At 43.8% G+C, this 16,206-nt stretch overlaps 1 protein-coding gene across 1 annotated transcript in view; it reads left to right on the forward strand.

Moving 5' to 3' along the window:
* The window catches only part of DRAM1 (DNA damage regulated autophagy modulator 1), a 234,533-nt gene that overhangs the window by 188,699 nt on the left and 29,628 nt on the right, over window positions 1-16,206 (forward strand). Inside the window, exon 6 of the mRNA XM_069228974.1 lies at window positions 6,904-6,945. Within this exon, the coding sequence (XP_069085075.1) occupies window positions 6,904-6,945 (42 nt within the window). The remainder of the gene's footprint in view (window positions 1-6,903; window positions 6,946-16,206) is intronic.

The raw sequence follows: 16,206 nt of genomic DNA on the forward strand, positions 1-16,206 counted from the left end.
GTGTCTACACACCTTATACCTCTCCTGGGACCACAATTGCCAAAGTGTGGGGCAGATGAAGCTGACTTTCTTCATTTGTCGTTGACCTGGCCCACAATAAGGAGCTCCTGGAGGAAGGTCCTTGCCCAGCTGAAGGTAGCAGCGGGATGGGATATACCATTGCAGAGTGACAAGTGTTTGCTAGGACTCCTACCACAAAACTCAGCTTGGAAGCCGACTAGACGCTGTGTTAGGCCTCGTGGTTGCAAAATGACGTATAGCTATTCATTGGCTAAGTCCCAGGGCCCCCAAGAAGAAATTCATGGGAATTAGATATGGCAGAATGGGCAGGGGTGGAAGAAGTACACATCTGAAGGACCAGGAGTTACGACAAGGCACAGGAAACCATATTAGCCTGGGCGGAGATGACCAGAGCACTACTCATTTATGCTGGCACACAAACCAACGGATTTGCATCCCAAGTGAGTGGCACAAACTAATAAACACGCAGGTTGAATGAAAGGGGGCTCGTGACAGATCCCTATTCCCCGGATCACTCCTATAACTTTTTGAAATTGAGGAAGGATAACTCTATCACATAGGGAAGACTTGAAACAAATGGACCCTACATGGAAGCAGGGGTGGGAGGGAGTGGGAACGGTTGAGGGATTGTTATTGTTAATTGGTTTAACTGAATACGATATCAGCTATTTTTTGTCACAAGCCAGGTCGGGTTGACCTTATTGTCTTCCTTCTATGTAACAATGCTGACTGTATGCTTATTGGACAAATACATAAAATTGTTTAAAAAAAGAGTCGACTCCTTTGAATAGGGAGCTGAAGCAAGTTAGAAAACAGGTTATCACAACTGAACCCGTCATGGGAGAGACACTCCATTTTATCAGCATAATTCCTTTTAGGTCTATGCCTGGGGATATGTCACTGTGTAGATTAATTATCAGGAATATAGTTAGAGCAGCAGATGCATTCACTGCTAAGGAAACTGCCATTTTGAAATGGGATATTTAAGTTTTTTTTAGGGGGAGTGCTGGTATTGGGCTGGTTTGTGGAATGATTATCTGATAACAAGAAAGGTCTCTAGTTATTGTATTTCATCTTGAATTGACAGGGGATCAGAAGTGCAGACGCTCACCTTGGGAGATAAAAAGTTAGTACTCCAAACACAGATAAGAGCTAAATACAAGACAGGGTTGGTTGTAAACTAACACAGTAAGGGAAAACACACAGGAGAAGATGTCTAGAAAAAGGTTCTCGGGCATGGTTGGAACTCGGCTTCCAATCAGAGAGAAGAACATGGTTAATTTAGCTTAGAGGGCAGAGGGAGTCACGTGGAATGAGAAGAAAATGGTAGAATACAATTGGGCCAGGTTGAGGCATCGGGAATATCGTTCGCACTGGAACTGATGCTGCTAAGGTTCAAGTGTAGAAAAGCTGTCCTGGATCTCATGAAAACACCTCCATAATAACCGAAGAAAATGTAATCGATGCTACTATTCCGTATAAAAGTGTGTCAGGAAATACTGGGGCACTATATACAGTCCAACACAAGAGCGTATGGGCACAGCTGGAGTTTAGAAGTGTTTCTTCAAGAAAACGCAGAAGGACATCTGAAAACACCGAATAGAACAAGCTGAAAGAAGGAGGTTCAAGTTATCTCACGTTCTTCAAAACTTCGTTTTTTATTAGCTTTCTATAAGTGCATCATTCTTTCTTTGTGAAAAATAGAAATGTATGGTGGACTAGAGCTGTTTATAAAATCCATAAATGTGGTTTATATACACGCCCCTGAAACCTTGCAGGACTCCTGACCATGATCTATTGAAGACAGGATCCCATACTGATCCAAGGACACCCTCCTATATTCCAGATGGCAGAATGTTGTCATGGTAAAAGAGGTTCGTTCTGCACTTTATCGGCATAGGTATGGCCTCGCAGCATTCTTGGGTTCAAGCACCTTTCAGCCCTGGCAGTGCATTAAATGGGCCGGTACTCACTGGTACTAAGTACTGTTACTTTTCAGCTTTTACCCTCTGAGTACCGGAACTTCTCCTTTGCAAAGGAGAGTACCGGTACTCATAGGAACAGCGAGACCATGAGCGCGACATTCCACAGTCGCGTATCAATGTTGTTCAAAGCTGAGCTGCTGATGAACCATCAGCAGCTCATTTGCATTGTCTGGGCTCCCTGCAATTCAGACATGCTAATGGAATTTGTCAACACCTAATAAGCATTGTTAGACTTTTCACATCCTTGGCGTGGTCTCCCTTAACTTTTTGCCTCTGTTCCCCAGGTTGTTGATGTGTGGTGGACTCTGATTTTACTGTTTTTGTTATTCTGGGCACTTTACCACTGCTAACCAGTGCTAAAGTGCAAGTGCTCCTTTACAAAATGTGTATGTAATTGGCTTATCCATGATTGGCATATTTGATTTACTAGTAAGTCCCTAGTACAGTGCACTAGAGGTGCCAGGGCCTGTAAATCAAATGCTACTAGTGGGCCTGCAGCACTGGTTGTGCCACCCACATAAGTAGCTCTGTAATCATGTCTCAGACCTGCCACTGCAGTGTCTGTGTGGGCAGGTTTAACTGTAAATTCGACTTGGCTAGTGTACCCACTTGCCAGGCCTAAACCTTCCCTTTTCTTACATGTAAGGCACCCATAAGGTAGGCCCTAGGTAGCCCCAAGGGGACTGTTGTGGATTCACTGTCTGGGTCAGTTTGACAGTTGGGCTGGTTGCACCTCACACTAGACAGTGACACAAAGGGAGCTGGGGTGTAACCTGCATATCCTGATGAGCCATCTGTGCTAGGAGGGAGGAGAGGAGTGGTCAATTACCCCTGAAAGGGCTGTGTCTGCCCTCACACAATGCAGTCTCCAACCCCCTGGTGAGTGTCTGGGGCCTGGCCTGGGCAAGGCAGGATTTCACATTCCAAAGAGACTTTACTTTGAAGTAGGCCTACTTCAAAGTAGAAATTGGGTATAAGAAGGGCCCCAAAAAACACAGACTTTAGAAACAGTTCTGGAACCAAGAGAAACCTCTACCTGGAGAAGAGCTGAATAGCTGAGGAAGAAGAGCTGCTGCCCTGCCTGTACTGTGCTTTGTGGAGCTATCTTGCAGTTGCTGCTTCTGCCAGAGTAAGAGGACAAAGACTGGACTTTGTGTGCCTTCCATCTTGAGAAGAAATCTCCAAGGGCTTGATTCAGGGCTTGCCTCCTGTTGTTTGAAGTCTCAGGGACAGCAAAGACTTCTCTCTGCCAGCACCTGGAGTCTCTGGAGAGACTCCTACTCTGCCCTGTGGTGCCCATCCAGTTCCTGGGACCCTGAAAGAAGAAGCTGACAGCCTAAGAGGAAGAAATCCACGCACAGAGCGCCGTGCAGGGAAAAGATCGACACGACTCTGATCTGCGGCTGAAGAAATGATGCGCCGCCGGCTCTGCGGCTGAGAATCGACGCTCCCCGGAAACGCGACCAAAGAATCGACGCACAGGGCAGGAGAAACGACGCGCAGCATTGCTGACGGAGGCTGGGAGATCGCAACCCGTGCTGCATGGTTTTCGGATCATCGTGCGGCTGAATTTCTGACGTGAACCATTGTGTGTGTGCAAAAGCAACACAAGGCCTGCCTGGACGCGTGTGCGGACCGAATCAACGCATTGCACTCCTGCGGAGAGAAGAACCGACGCACGCCGACTCGACAGAAGGGGGAAACGACGCAAGGTCTCGCTCGTGAGCGACATAGACGCACTGCAAGCCCTTTTTGACGCACGCCCGCCCGTGCAAGGTTATTTTTTACGTGCACCAGGTACATTTTCACACTAGCAGCGCTAGCGTGCGTTTAAAACTACTTAAAGACTCTTTCTGCATTTTTATTGATAACTTGACTTGTGTATTGTGGATTTTTGTCGTTTTGGTCTTGTTTTGTTTAGATAAATATTTCCTATTTTTCTAAACTGGTGTTGTGCCATTTTGTAGTGTTTTCATTAAGTTACTGTGTGTGTTGGTACAAATACTTTACACCTAGCACTCTGAAGTTAAGCCTACTGCTCTGGCAGGCTACCAAGGGGGTACGCAAGGGTTAGCTGAGGATGATTCTCTTTTACCCTGACAAGAGTTAGGGTCCTTGCTTGAACAGGGGCTAACCTGACTGTCAACCAAAGACCCCATTTCTAACAGGCATGATTTAATCAATCATTAACTCTCTGTGAAATATCAATTAAGCTCATTTCAGCACCATTCTTTTATTTTCAGATATTTCAACTGTTATACATGTGATGCACTTGCACCCAAAGTAAGCCACGGTCATGCTTTAAATTGGTTCTGCTGCAGCATGGTGCATTTCATTCTGCGTCCAGCCCTAGTGTTTTCTAAAACGTTTTTTTTTGCACTATAATCAGGGCCACTGTAATTTTGCTGTAGAGCAGGATCAAATTATGTGGCGGAAATTACTAAATTAACTCAGCCAGAAAAGGCAAATTAGGAGGCCTAATGCGGCAAATTTTAAGATAGTATTACTACACTACTTTTTCATTTTTACATATAGTAACACTGTGTGGGAAAGGATTTCACTTTATTAGTACCAGTTTACTACCCAGATACAGCAATAAGAAACTCCAAGATTATCAGCAAACCATTGCGAAGGGTCTTCCACTGCACAGAAGCATTTGTCACCATGTTTTTAGCAACTTTTAAACCGTTTAAGCTGGAAATCATTATTTTGGGTATAATCTGCAGATTATGCAGCAGATAATGGTTTATGTGACAAATGCAGCAATTCCATTACCATGCGGAAAAAATGCCTGAGCTGCAGAATTACATAATTACAGTGTCTTTTAAAATCGGGTTACGAACCAGTGCCCTGAAATGCATCTGCCGGGTGTTTGACCACTGTGACAAGGCTAGTACTGTTTGCCACGGATTCTCTGGCAGATAGCTCTTTCTGGTATATGATATGTATGTATGTCAGTCGAGTTTTGCATGTGCACATTTATACCATTTGAAAGGAGATGGAGATAGAAAGGAGAAGAGAAACAATCTGGAGATAGGGTGAAAGGGTGGAACAGGAATGAGGATAAGGGTTGGAGAAGGTGAGAAGGAAAGGTACTAAAGACAGAGACAGACAGATGAAAAAAGTGATAGAAGAAAGAAAGAGGGGTGAAGACAAGCATTATTAAGTAGAAGACAGAAGGATTTAGACAGGGAGTCACAGAAATATAATTAGAGAAAGGAGGATGGAAGGGTCTGATGGAAAGGATGAGAGAGGGGAAGGAAAAGGAAGAATGAGGGAAAATGAGATGGGAAATCTGCAGTTTTTGATTTAAAAATGAATTAAAATGCATCACTTTAAAGGAGTTTCACTTTCTGAAGAAGTAGCTTGGCACCAACATTCATTGAAATACTATATGTCCTCTTACAAAGTTACATGCTGAAATGAAGGAAAAATGAAACAATTATGTCTGTTCATGGTAAATATTCACAAGAGGCTCCTGGGCCCTTTAGATACAAATAAAAGCACACAGGAGGAACTGTGACTCCAATTTTAACTTTGCCAGGAAGTTAATTGACTTGCAACATAATAGGATAAATAAATAAATAAAGAATTAAAGAAATAAGTAAAGAAATAAAAAAATACGTAAATCATCAATGCTTATTTTCTTAGTCACCCCATGGAGTACCACAAACTTAGTTTTTTGCTCTTTAAATACTTTACATCAATGTGCATCATTATTTTGTGACTTTTAAACCGACAACTACCACTTTAGGTGAATAAACATTATTATTGAATTCAAGATAATTACAAAAGGTACTTTAAAGGAAGCACCAAAGTTGAATAAACAGTAACAATCCAGATAGGGAGAGGCAAAATCCGTCAACAAGAACAGGATCATGGTATGTTTTTGGCTAGGTTTCTTTCTCATACTGCAAACAGCATCCATTATAGTGGATAAGTGAAAATTCAAAAGTTGTTCAGATGGCATGAGTGCAGAAACAATCTGCACGTAATTGAAATTTGAAAAATGTATCCTTTTGCACATGCAAAAATAATAATACAGATAGTAGAAATGTTTCTGTATTCTCATGTACAATTGTGCACTGAGAAAGTCTTAATTTAGTTAATAAGTCCTTTCCTCTTAGCCTCGCCCCCAGTTCCACCCCAAACTCCACCCAAAACCCCACCCTCAGTCTATCTCTTAATTTGGTCACTTATTTTTTCCCGTTTAAAGCACTGAGCCTTGGTATTAAATATTCTGTCACAGGCCAGGCTCACAATATGCATATGTATGATGGAGTGGTATATCAATGTTAAAAGACATTCATATCAAGTATTTAAATCCCCACACATATTACGTTTTTATTTTGCTCTTGAATTTCAGATGGTGGTCTTCTTTTCTGACCTCATAGGGTAGAGCATTGCAGGAACATGGAGGACAAAAACCACTCATTTCTGGCACTGGCATCGGTTTGTAACCAAATGTATCCAAAATATTTGTGCTGCTAATCTCAGTACTCTTAGAGCAAGCATTTAATGTTAGCCTGAAATAACCTAGATCTTTCCTGTGAAGGGCCTGAATGGCTATGCAAAGAAACACACCGTCCAACCCAACCACTGGTATACTTTCAGCCTGTGGAGCTGTTTATGCCCTCCAGGCATATGTTTGAATTTACACATCCTAATGATGTTCTAATACCAGTGTTCTGAGCCATGTTTTGCTTGTTAGCCAGGTATTTAGCAATCACCGCAAACAGACTATTTGTATCGTGTAGACACAAGTTTACCACAGATCCTCAATCGATGGGCCTGTATTGTGGGACAGATACAGTAGATTGCACCTGCACCCAGAACACCCAGTGCTCTTTCATTTGTTCTTTGCTTTTGGAATTTCATGTTTTTGTATTCATTGCAGATTACAAGAGCCCATTGTAAACATCACTGTTTATCTGACTTGGTAAGTACAACTATAAGTGTTTCTGTGTAGTTAATATGTCAGCACTGTGATTCTCCCTTAGTAAATAGTATATTAAAGTTAATGAGAGAACGTGTGGGAAAAGGATTATATCGTTTTTAATTGTATACCAGATAACTTGGCTGTACTGCAAGAATCACACATCCACCTTCCAATATTGAATACAAAATTTAAATTGCAAAGAGAACTTTACATACCTTCTATGTTATGATTTTACAGTCCATGTTCTCAGAACCAACAATAGAAAACAAACCACAGCTGAAAGTGTTACTAACAGGGCGCTCAATGAACATTTTAGTGGACTCTGCTAGTAAGGTGTCCAACGAAATATATATTAATACACTTCTTAGTACCCTGTATTAAAGTCTATTGAGATGTAAGAATATAAGAAGTAAAACGCTGTGCCCTCCACTGAATGACAATGAATTAAAAAACGAAGGTCCATATTTAAACTTTTTGGCGCAAACCAGCGCTGGCACTGGTTTGCCTCAAAAATTTGAACGCCGGCTAATGCCATTTCTACGCACCATGCGGGTGCCTTATTTAAGGAATGATGTTAGCCGGTGCTGCGGACTGGTCAGAGTAAAAAAAAATGACTCAAACCAGGCAGCGCCGGCATAGGGGAAAATGGGGGTTGTGCGTCAAAAAAATTGTGAAAGTCAGGTTTGAGGCAAAAATCATGCCTCAAACCGGACTTGTGCCATTTTTTGACGCACAAACCCCCTTGAAATTCCTCCTGTCTGAGCAAAGACCAGAGTCATGCCCCCACTGCCCAACGGCCATGCCCAGGGGACTTCTGTCCCATGGGCATGGCCACTGGGCACAGTGGCATGTAGGGGGCCCAAAATAGGCCCCCGTATGCTACTTTAAAAAAATAAAAAATATACTGTATACTTACCTCAACTTACCTGTACTTACCTGGGATGGGTGCCCCCATACATGGGTGTCCTCCAGGGGTTGGCGAGGGTGGCAGGGGGTGTCCCTGGGGGCAGAGAAGGGTACCTCTGGACTCCTTCAATGGTCAGAGACCATGGAAGTGATCCCACAGATCCCTTAACGCCTGCCCTGACCCAGGCATTAAAAAACGGCGCACATCAGGCTGTGCGCCGCTTTTTAAGGCCCGCCCTCTCCTGTGTCCCCTAAGGGCATATTTATACTCTGTTTGCGCCGAATGTGCGTAAAACATTTTGACGCACGTTTGGCGCAAACCTTGCCCCATATTTAAACTTTGACGCCAAGCCCGCGGACGTCAAAATTCCTCCGTGTGAGTCATTTTTTGGATGCCGGAAACTGCCTTGCGTTAATGACATGCAAGGTAGGCATTCCCGCTCAAAAAATGACTTTAAGGCCTGTGCGCCTTATTTATACTCCCGCGTCATTTTGACGCACAGGAGAGGGCGGGCCTTAAAAAATGGCACACAGCCTGATGTGCACTGTTTTTTAACACCTGGGTCAGGGCAGGCGTTAAGGGATCTGTGGGCTCACTTCCATGGTCTCTGACCATGGAAGGAGTCCAGAGGTGTCCTTCCCTGCCCCCAGGGACACCCCCTGCCACCCTCGCTCACCCCTGGAGGACACCCATGGATGGGGGGACCCATCCCAGGCAAGTACAGGTAAGTTGAGGTAAGTATATATTTTTTATTTTTTTAAAGTGGCAAAGGGGGGCCTATTTTGGGCCCCCCTACATGCCACTGTGCCCAATGGCCATGCCCAGGGGACAGAAGTCCCCTGGGCATGGCCATTGGGCAAGGGGGCATGACTCCTGTCTTTGCTCAGACAAGAGTCATTTCAATGGGGTTTGTGCGTCAAAAAATGGCGCAAGTCCGGTTTGAGGCATGATTTTTGCCTCAAATCTGACTTGCACCATTTTTTGACACACAACCCCCATTTTCCCCTACTCCGGAGCTGCCTGGTTTGAGTCTTTTTTTTTTACTCTGACCAGTCCGCAGCGCCGGCTAACGTAATTCCTTAAGTAAGGCGCCCGCATGGCGCGTAGAAATGGAGTTAGCAGGCAGTAAAAAAAATTACGCAATCCAGCGCCGGCGCTGGTTTGCGTCCAAAAGTATAAATAAGGGCCTAAGGCTCATATTTATACTTTTTGACGCAAACCTGGCCCAGTGCAGATTTGCGCCAAAAATATTAACGCCAGCTACCGCCATTCCAACGCGCCAGCCCGGCGTCATATTTAAGGAATGACGGTAGCCGGAATTGCGGCCTGGTCAGCGTCAAAATAAATGACGCTGACCGGGCAGCAGTGGCGTAGGGATGACTGGAGGTTGTGCATAAAAAAACAGTGCAAGTCCGGTTTGAGGCAAAAATCATGCCTCAAACCGGACTTGCGCCATTTTTTGATGCACAAACCCCATGGAAATGAGCACAGTGGCATGTAGGTGGTCCCAAGTTAGGCCCCCCTATGCCATAAAAAAAAAAAAAAGTAGATATACTTACCTGCACTTACCTGCACTCACCATGGAAGGGTACACCCATCCATGGGTGTCCTCCAGGGGTGGGCTAGGGTGGCAGGGGGTGTCCCTGGGGGCAGGGAAGGGCACCTGTCAACTGCTTCCATGGTCAGAGACCATGGAAATGAGCCAACATGTCCCTTAACGCCTGCCCTGACCCAGGTGTTAAAAAATGAAGCAAATCCGTCTGGGCACCAGTTTTTAAGGCCCGCCTCCTCCCGTGCGTCAAAATGACGCAGGAGGATAAAAAAGGCACACATGCCTTAGAGTCATTTTTGGGACGGGAACGCCTACCTTGCATATCATTAGCGCAAGGTAGGTGTCCACACTAAAAATTACTCAAACTCCATGGATTTTGACGCTAGACCTGTCTAGCGTCAAAGTATAAATATGGAGTTGAGTTTGCGCCGGATTTGCATTAAAAAAAATGATGCAAATCTGGCGCAAACAGAGTATAAATATGCCCCTAATAGTGTGCAGGAATGGGCGTTCCTAAAAAAACAGAAGTCCTTTTGGTCCTCCTCGGCAGTTCCCCACCGCACTAGAAGAATATAGAAAGATGGCCTTCCTGGCAGCAGAGCCTCCACCAGCGCTGCCATAGTGAATGTCATGTAAGCAATGCCGCAGTCTGCAAAATTGTTTGTTGATTCACCACCGTTTGTGGCCCACCAACGCCATGCAAGAATTCTGTGTAAACTGTAGTTCTCTTACACTGAACTCCAGAGAGTGTCCTCTGGTGCACTGAGAGAAAACTCCCATTACATAAGGGACACTTGTTATGTGTGTACTGGAAATGTATTCTTTGTTTGGGAGTTGATTTAATATACCCACAAGCTTTGGCACCTATTACACCAAGCTGCCCTTGAGATTTCTCCCAAGGTGGCTCCAACTGTGATGACTTAAGCTGCCCAGTGGGAAAAGCCCAGCTGGAATGGTGTCGAAAGTAGAAAGAGGCCAATGTATGACGCCTTTTCTTTGAGACATTAAATAGTGATGATTACTTATTTTTCACACATTCCTTGCTACTGCACATTTTTCCTAGCACCTTAAATAAGTGGTGTCCCTTTGAATCTCCTGCCTACATCCTGCATTAAGATTAATGGTAGGATAGGCCGAGTGCAGAAAAAAACTAATTTGTGAAGTTGAAATAGTGATTACTTCTCAGAAAGTCTTTTGTATCATAATTGTTAACTTACTACAGAATATTGTTAACAAAAGTATATAAAACCCTGCACCTGTTTACTAGTGCCTCTATGCAGCCATACACATGAATTAATTTAATGGCAGAAGCACCATGTAAGTACTTAATATCAATGAATAAAATGATAAATATGCAGAGAATACGGATTTAGGATATTGTGGTATTACAAAAAAGACAAGGGCAACCTGTATCCCTTTTCATTGATTTGAAGCATGAAACATTCACAAAAACACAGTAACCAGCCATAAATCATGACCAGGTTCCTGACCTTGAATTAAAAAAATGTAATGCTACATCGTGCTAACTATATTTATTTTTACTGATAAAACTTGAAACATTTGGTGGTAAAAAGGAAATGTATATTATATATTTTAGGGTATATATTGTTTTGTGTGGATGTGCTCTCACATTGGCATATCTTGGCTAACCTTACCAACCGTTATAGGTTTTTGTGTGTCAGAATATCATGTCCTAAATATGGTTTACAAAAATATTGTCCCATTGGATGTACATTTTCTCATATCAACGTAAATGGGATGAAATATTTGAAAACCATGGCCCACATTTACTAAATGTAATGCATCACAGCAGCTAAAGTTGCTGTGCTGCTTTGTGTGAAAGTGAGAAAGCAGAGCACCACCGTATCAACTAAGATGTAGCACTGCTTACCTCTTTTTTCTGTCCTGGTGCGCTTTTGGCTCCCATGCACCACGTACAGAGCCTTGTGCCATAGTGCACAACAAGAAAAATGTCTTGTTGCGCCTGTCTCGTGGAGTCATGGGAGTTTGGCACAAATCTCTATCTACAATTGTTAGTAGATAAGGATTTGTGTATGTAGTAAAGCAAGTCAAAAGTCAGATAAATGATAGTGGTTACAGTGACTAAGGTTTCAAAGTACATTAAGAATAGTTATGTTGGTTGTAGTCCATTTAGCTTCACTTATGTTAATATACTGAAAACCCACTTTATAGTCTATCTATAGAGAGGCTGTTGTCAAACCTATAATAGAAGGCATGGAGAGCAAAAAAATGATGGTTTAAACTCAGATCTGTGACTGGGGGTGAACATTTGACAATGTTCAGCATTCCGTCCATCTTTTGGTGTTGCATTTTTGCCCTAAGTAGGAAGGGTATGCCTAGACGTGTGCCCCATGATCGCTACACTACCAGTTTTAAGGTAGCCTGGCTGATGAGGGGTGATTCCCTGAAACCGGTCCCAGGATGCTTGTTTCAGGTCCAGGGAAGACCTGGCTTGGCAGTTCGGGCTGGACTGTTCCTCATGGGGAACAGGGTCAAGGCTGATCTGATTGGCATATGACTGGGTCCAAACTTGAATGGCGTGGCGAGCAAAATAACGATGGATTAAACCCAGATCTATTACAGGGCTGAACGTTTGCCCATGTTCAGCATTCCGTCTATCATCTTTTTATGTTGCATTTTCACCATAAGTTGGAAGGGTGTGCCCAGACGTGGGTCCTGTGCTTGCTACGGCACCGGTTTCAAGCTGCCCTGGCTGATGAGGGGTGATACCCCGAAACTGGTCCCAGGATGCTTGCTTCTGGTCCTAGGAGGACCTGACATGGCAGTTTAGGCTGCACTATTCACCATGAGAAATAGGGTCAAGGCTGATTTGCATATGCCTGGTTCCAAACTGGAATGGCGTGGCGAGCTAAATATCGATGGATTATTCCCAGATCTGTGATTGGGGGTGAATGTTTGACAAGGTTATATGTCGAAACAACGAGTGCTTCAACCACCCATGCCTGAACAACGAGGTTGGAACAATGACCTCGTTGTTATCACTAATGCCTTTACCACGAATGCCTTAACAGCGATTTTTCATTGTAAAGACACTCGTTGTAAAGGCATTCATAGTAAAGGCATTAGTGATCATCACGCATGGTTCCAGCATGCGTCCCTCCTGGCCCCCCACCCCTAAAAATTACCGCAACCCCCCCACCCCAACAACCACCCCACCCCCAAAATTACCACAACCCCAACTCCCCCCCAAAACCTAAAGCACCCCAACCCCCACCCCACCCCTAAAACCTAAACCCTGACCCCCCTCCCCGCCCCTAAACCCTAATCACCCGAGTCCCCACCCACCCCCAAAAACTAAAAATACCCGACTCCCCACCCCGCACCTAAAACCTAAAGCACCCCAACCCCCCACCCCACCCCTAAAACCTAAACCCTGACTCCCTCCCCGCCCCAAAACCTTACTCACCCGAGCCCCCCACCCCACCCCCCAAAAAAACAGCCCCAGCCCCAGTCCAACTTACCTCCTCCTTGATCGCGTCAACTCCCTTCTTCTGTGCCTTAACCACGCATGTACGTGGTTCACACATGTGTGGTTAAGGCCCTTAAACAAGGAAGTTCTGGAAAACAAAAGCGTTGTTTCGCTTTCGTTTTCCACGACTTCGTGGTTCACGACTTGTTGTTCAGGATACTTCCCGTTTGACAATGTTCAGCATCATGCCCCTCATCTTTCTGTGTTGCATTTTCACCCTAAGTGGGAACAGTATGCCAGACGTGGGATCCGTGATCACTACGCCACCGGTTTCAACCTAGCCTGGCTGATGAGGGGTGATACCCTTGTTGAAGTAAGCCTCAGCAAGGCCTACTAGTGCAAGGGGTTCACCTTTCTCTGCACAAAGTCCTCAGACCATGTAGGAAGAAGTTGGCACAGAAACTGGAATAAAAGACAAAAGTTTATTAACCTCATGAGGTGGTACTACAGTTCAAACAGCACCCTAGGGTAATGTCTGAAGTAGCACACTGAACTGAGAGAGCATGGTCCTTTTATACCCACACAGAGGCTAAAAGGAGATGGTACAATTATGGAAACAAGACTTGTATACATGTAAGGTCATGTGGAAAATGCACAGTCGACAGGTAGGAGGAGCTAACAGTTTCCAAGGACTAACAGCTGCAGACCTTACTGAGCATGTGCGAAAGTAAGAGATGCTAAATATAACTTGTCACTAGGCAGATTTCAAGAGCAGTTAACAGAAAGGTAGGACAGAGCACAGGGTGAGCACATGGCAGCATGTAGCAGAGAAAATGGCTGCCATGAATACAAAATGGATTCCGCAAAATGTTCACAGTAGTTACTAAATACAAGATGTCTTCTGCTAATGCTTAATCTAATCACTGCTAAATTACAACACCCTGAAACTGGTCCCAGGATGCTTGTTTCCAGGCCACTGAGGACCTGGCCTGGCAGTTCGGGCTGGACTGCTCCCCATGGGGAACAGGGTCAAGGCTCATTTGCGTATGGCTGGGTCCAGACTAGAATGATGTGGTGAGCAAAATAACAATGGATTAAACCCAGATCTGTGACTGGGGGTGAATGTTTGACAATGTTCAGCATTCCGTCCATCATCTTTTTGTGTTGCACAAACCTATAACAGAGCAACCCAACAGGTACTCCTGAGATGTTTTGTAGAAAGGTGAGCGATGCGTCAATGTTTCGGTCTTAAATTGTTTCCATCCGCGAGACCATCCTCAGGACATAGTTATTTGAGAGGAAAACCTTAAAGCTCTCTGTAGGTATTGAAAACAGTATATGGATACATCAAATAAGTAGAAAAGCATTACCTGCAGCCCCTTATAAAAACACAGGGCATTAACAGAGATAGATATGCCCCTGTCTGAGTGTCACTCACACCAAAAATGGGACAAGAGAAAAAATTCTAGATAAAGCATTGCTTGTCTGGTAACTCAAGACATGCACGCATTCCATACAAAACACTGTGTTTGCAGCTGTGCAAGTCTAAGTCATTTTGTGCTTCATGGTGAAAGTAATTGTAAGAGTGCACTTGCTATGTTCTATTGTGATTCTGATTTTTATTAAAAAGGAACTGGTTTCTAAATATAAACATCTGTAAATAAAGAAGTATAGATTTATAAGGAATGATGCTTGTCCCTTGGATCACGTATTGGAAAACGGTCAGAAAATTACTTACAGGGTTTCAGCAAAACCTGAAACTGCTTTCAAATCCATTGTTTTGGAATAAACCTGCAGCCTGGGAAAATAGTCATTTGTTTAAAAGTCCAGCACTCTAATGTGTGGCCCTCCTGTTACATGGCAACGTTAGGAAAGCAACATGTCACACCATAAAGAGAATTTTATGTCAAAACCGGAGGCTCCTATTATGCTTACTTTTCCTGCTTTAATATCAATAGCAGCAGCAGTCAAGAATATTAACCAATCCCTGAAGGTTAGCAGAACAAGCTACCAATGGGAGATAAAGAGTTAAAACAAACCAATCAGAATGCGATGCACATAAATAAATCCCCAACTTGACTGCAAGCAGCCCTCTTTTCTTGCTGCTCGCAGTCAAGATAAGTATATCTTTATGGCGCGCTTTACATGTGTAATTTATACTGTTTAATTGTCTATTTTCATATTTATTCTAACGTTATTTGACACTGTTAAGAGGTATTTTTGCTTTAGCTGTTCCTTTTTTCCCGTAAATTCCCCCTTTCCTCCTATACGGTCATCGCAACCGTTTTCCTCACGCTTATCGCGCCGCGCCGAGTGTTCTGATAGTCTCTTCAGAACACTCTGGCGCGCCTCACCTCATTGGTCGCGTTGTTTCCGTGATGCTTCACTGCCTTCAAATACCTCGCGTTAATCGGTGCACGGCTATTTTTAGCCTCTCTGCTCGCACCCGGAGTTCCTCATCTTCAGCTGCTTCCTGGGGGCACGGCTTTCTTCTGCCTCTCGTTCCTGTTGGCAGGGAAGTTTTGCTTTACACGCCCCTTACTCCCTCCTATTAAATTAACCCTGTTTTCAGCAGGGCAAATACTCAATTAATTTAAATGGATTTTTCCACATTTTCTGAAAGAAATAAGGATGAAAATAATGATGACAATGATGTATTTTCTGAAAATTTGAATACATTTATACAATCTTCTATGGCAAAGGCTGTTTCTGCCTCCATGTCCAAAATTTCTAAACATTTAGAAAACACTGTTTCATCCTGTCTAACTCAATCACAATTGGCCCTATCTGCGGGGGAAAGCAGAAAGCGCAAAGCGGCGGAGGCTTCAATGATAACCATAATAAAGTTTCTCCGCTATTGGATAGAGAGTCTACCTCACACAGGTTAGAGGACGACGTTCCTCACAGGCCTTCTAGTAAGGAGGGGAAAATTTCTATGGGTACTAAGAGTAAAGCAAAATCAAAACATATACTCTCAACCCATAAAATTGTGGTTAATAAAATAAATGACACGGATGACGACATGGATGATTTAGACTCAGATAAAGACATGGATGACGTCAGTAATTCTGATTTTTGGATTGGTCCTCTTGCCAAGAAGGTTAAATCAGCGCCAGGAGACCTTGACTCCTCTACTCTTCTTGATGCTGATGGGATGCCTATGTTCAATCCACTTTTAATTCATCATCCCAATTCCACTGAGTGGCTCCCATCTGAACATGTTGCTAATTATCTTTCTGCAAAACTATGCCTACCTCTTGATAAATAAGTGCGCGCTAAGCTTAAATCGGAATGCCCTAGACCTTCTCTACCTTTACACATTGCTGCTACCCCTTCCATAGATACCTCTAT

This window comes from Pleurodeles waltl, chromosome 4_1 (genome assembly GCF_031143425.1).
Source record: "Pleurodeles waltl isolate 20211129_DDA chromosome 4_1, aPleWal1.hap1.20221129, whole genome shotgun sequence".
Classification (NCBI taxonomy): domain Eukaryota; kingdom Metazoa; phylum Chordata; class Amphibia; order Caudata; family Salamandridae; genus Pleurodeles; species Pleurodeles waltl.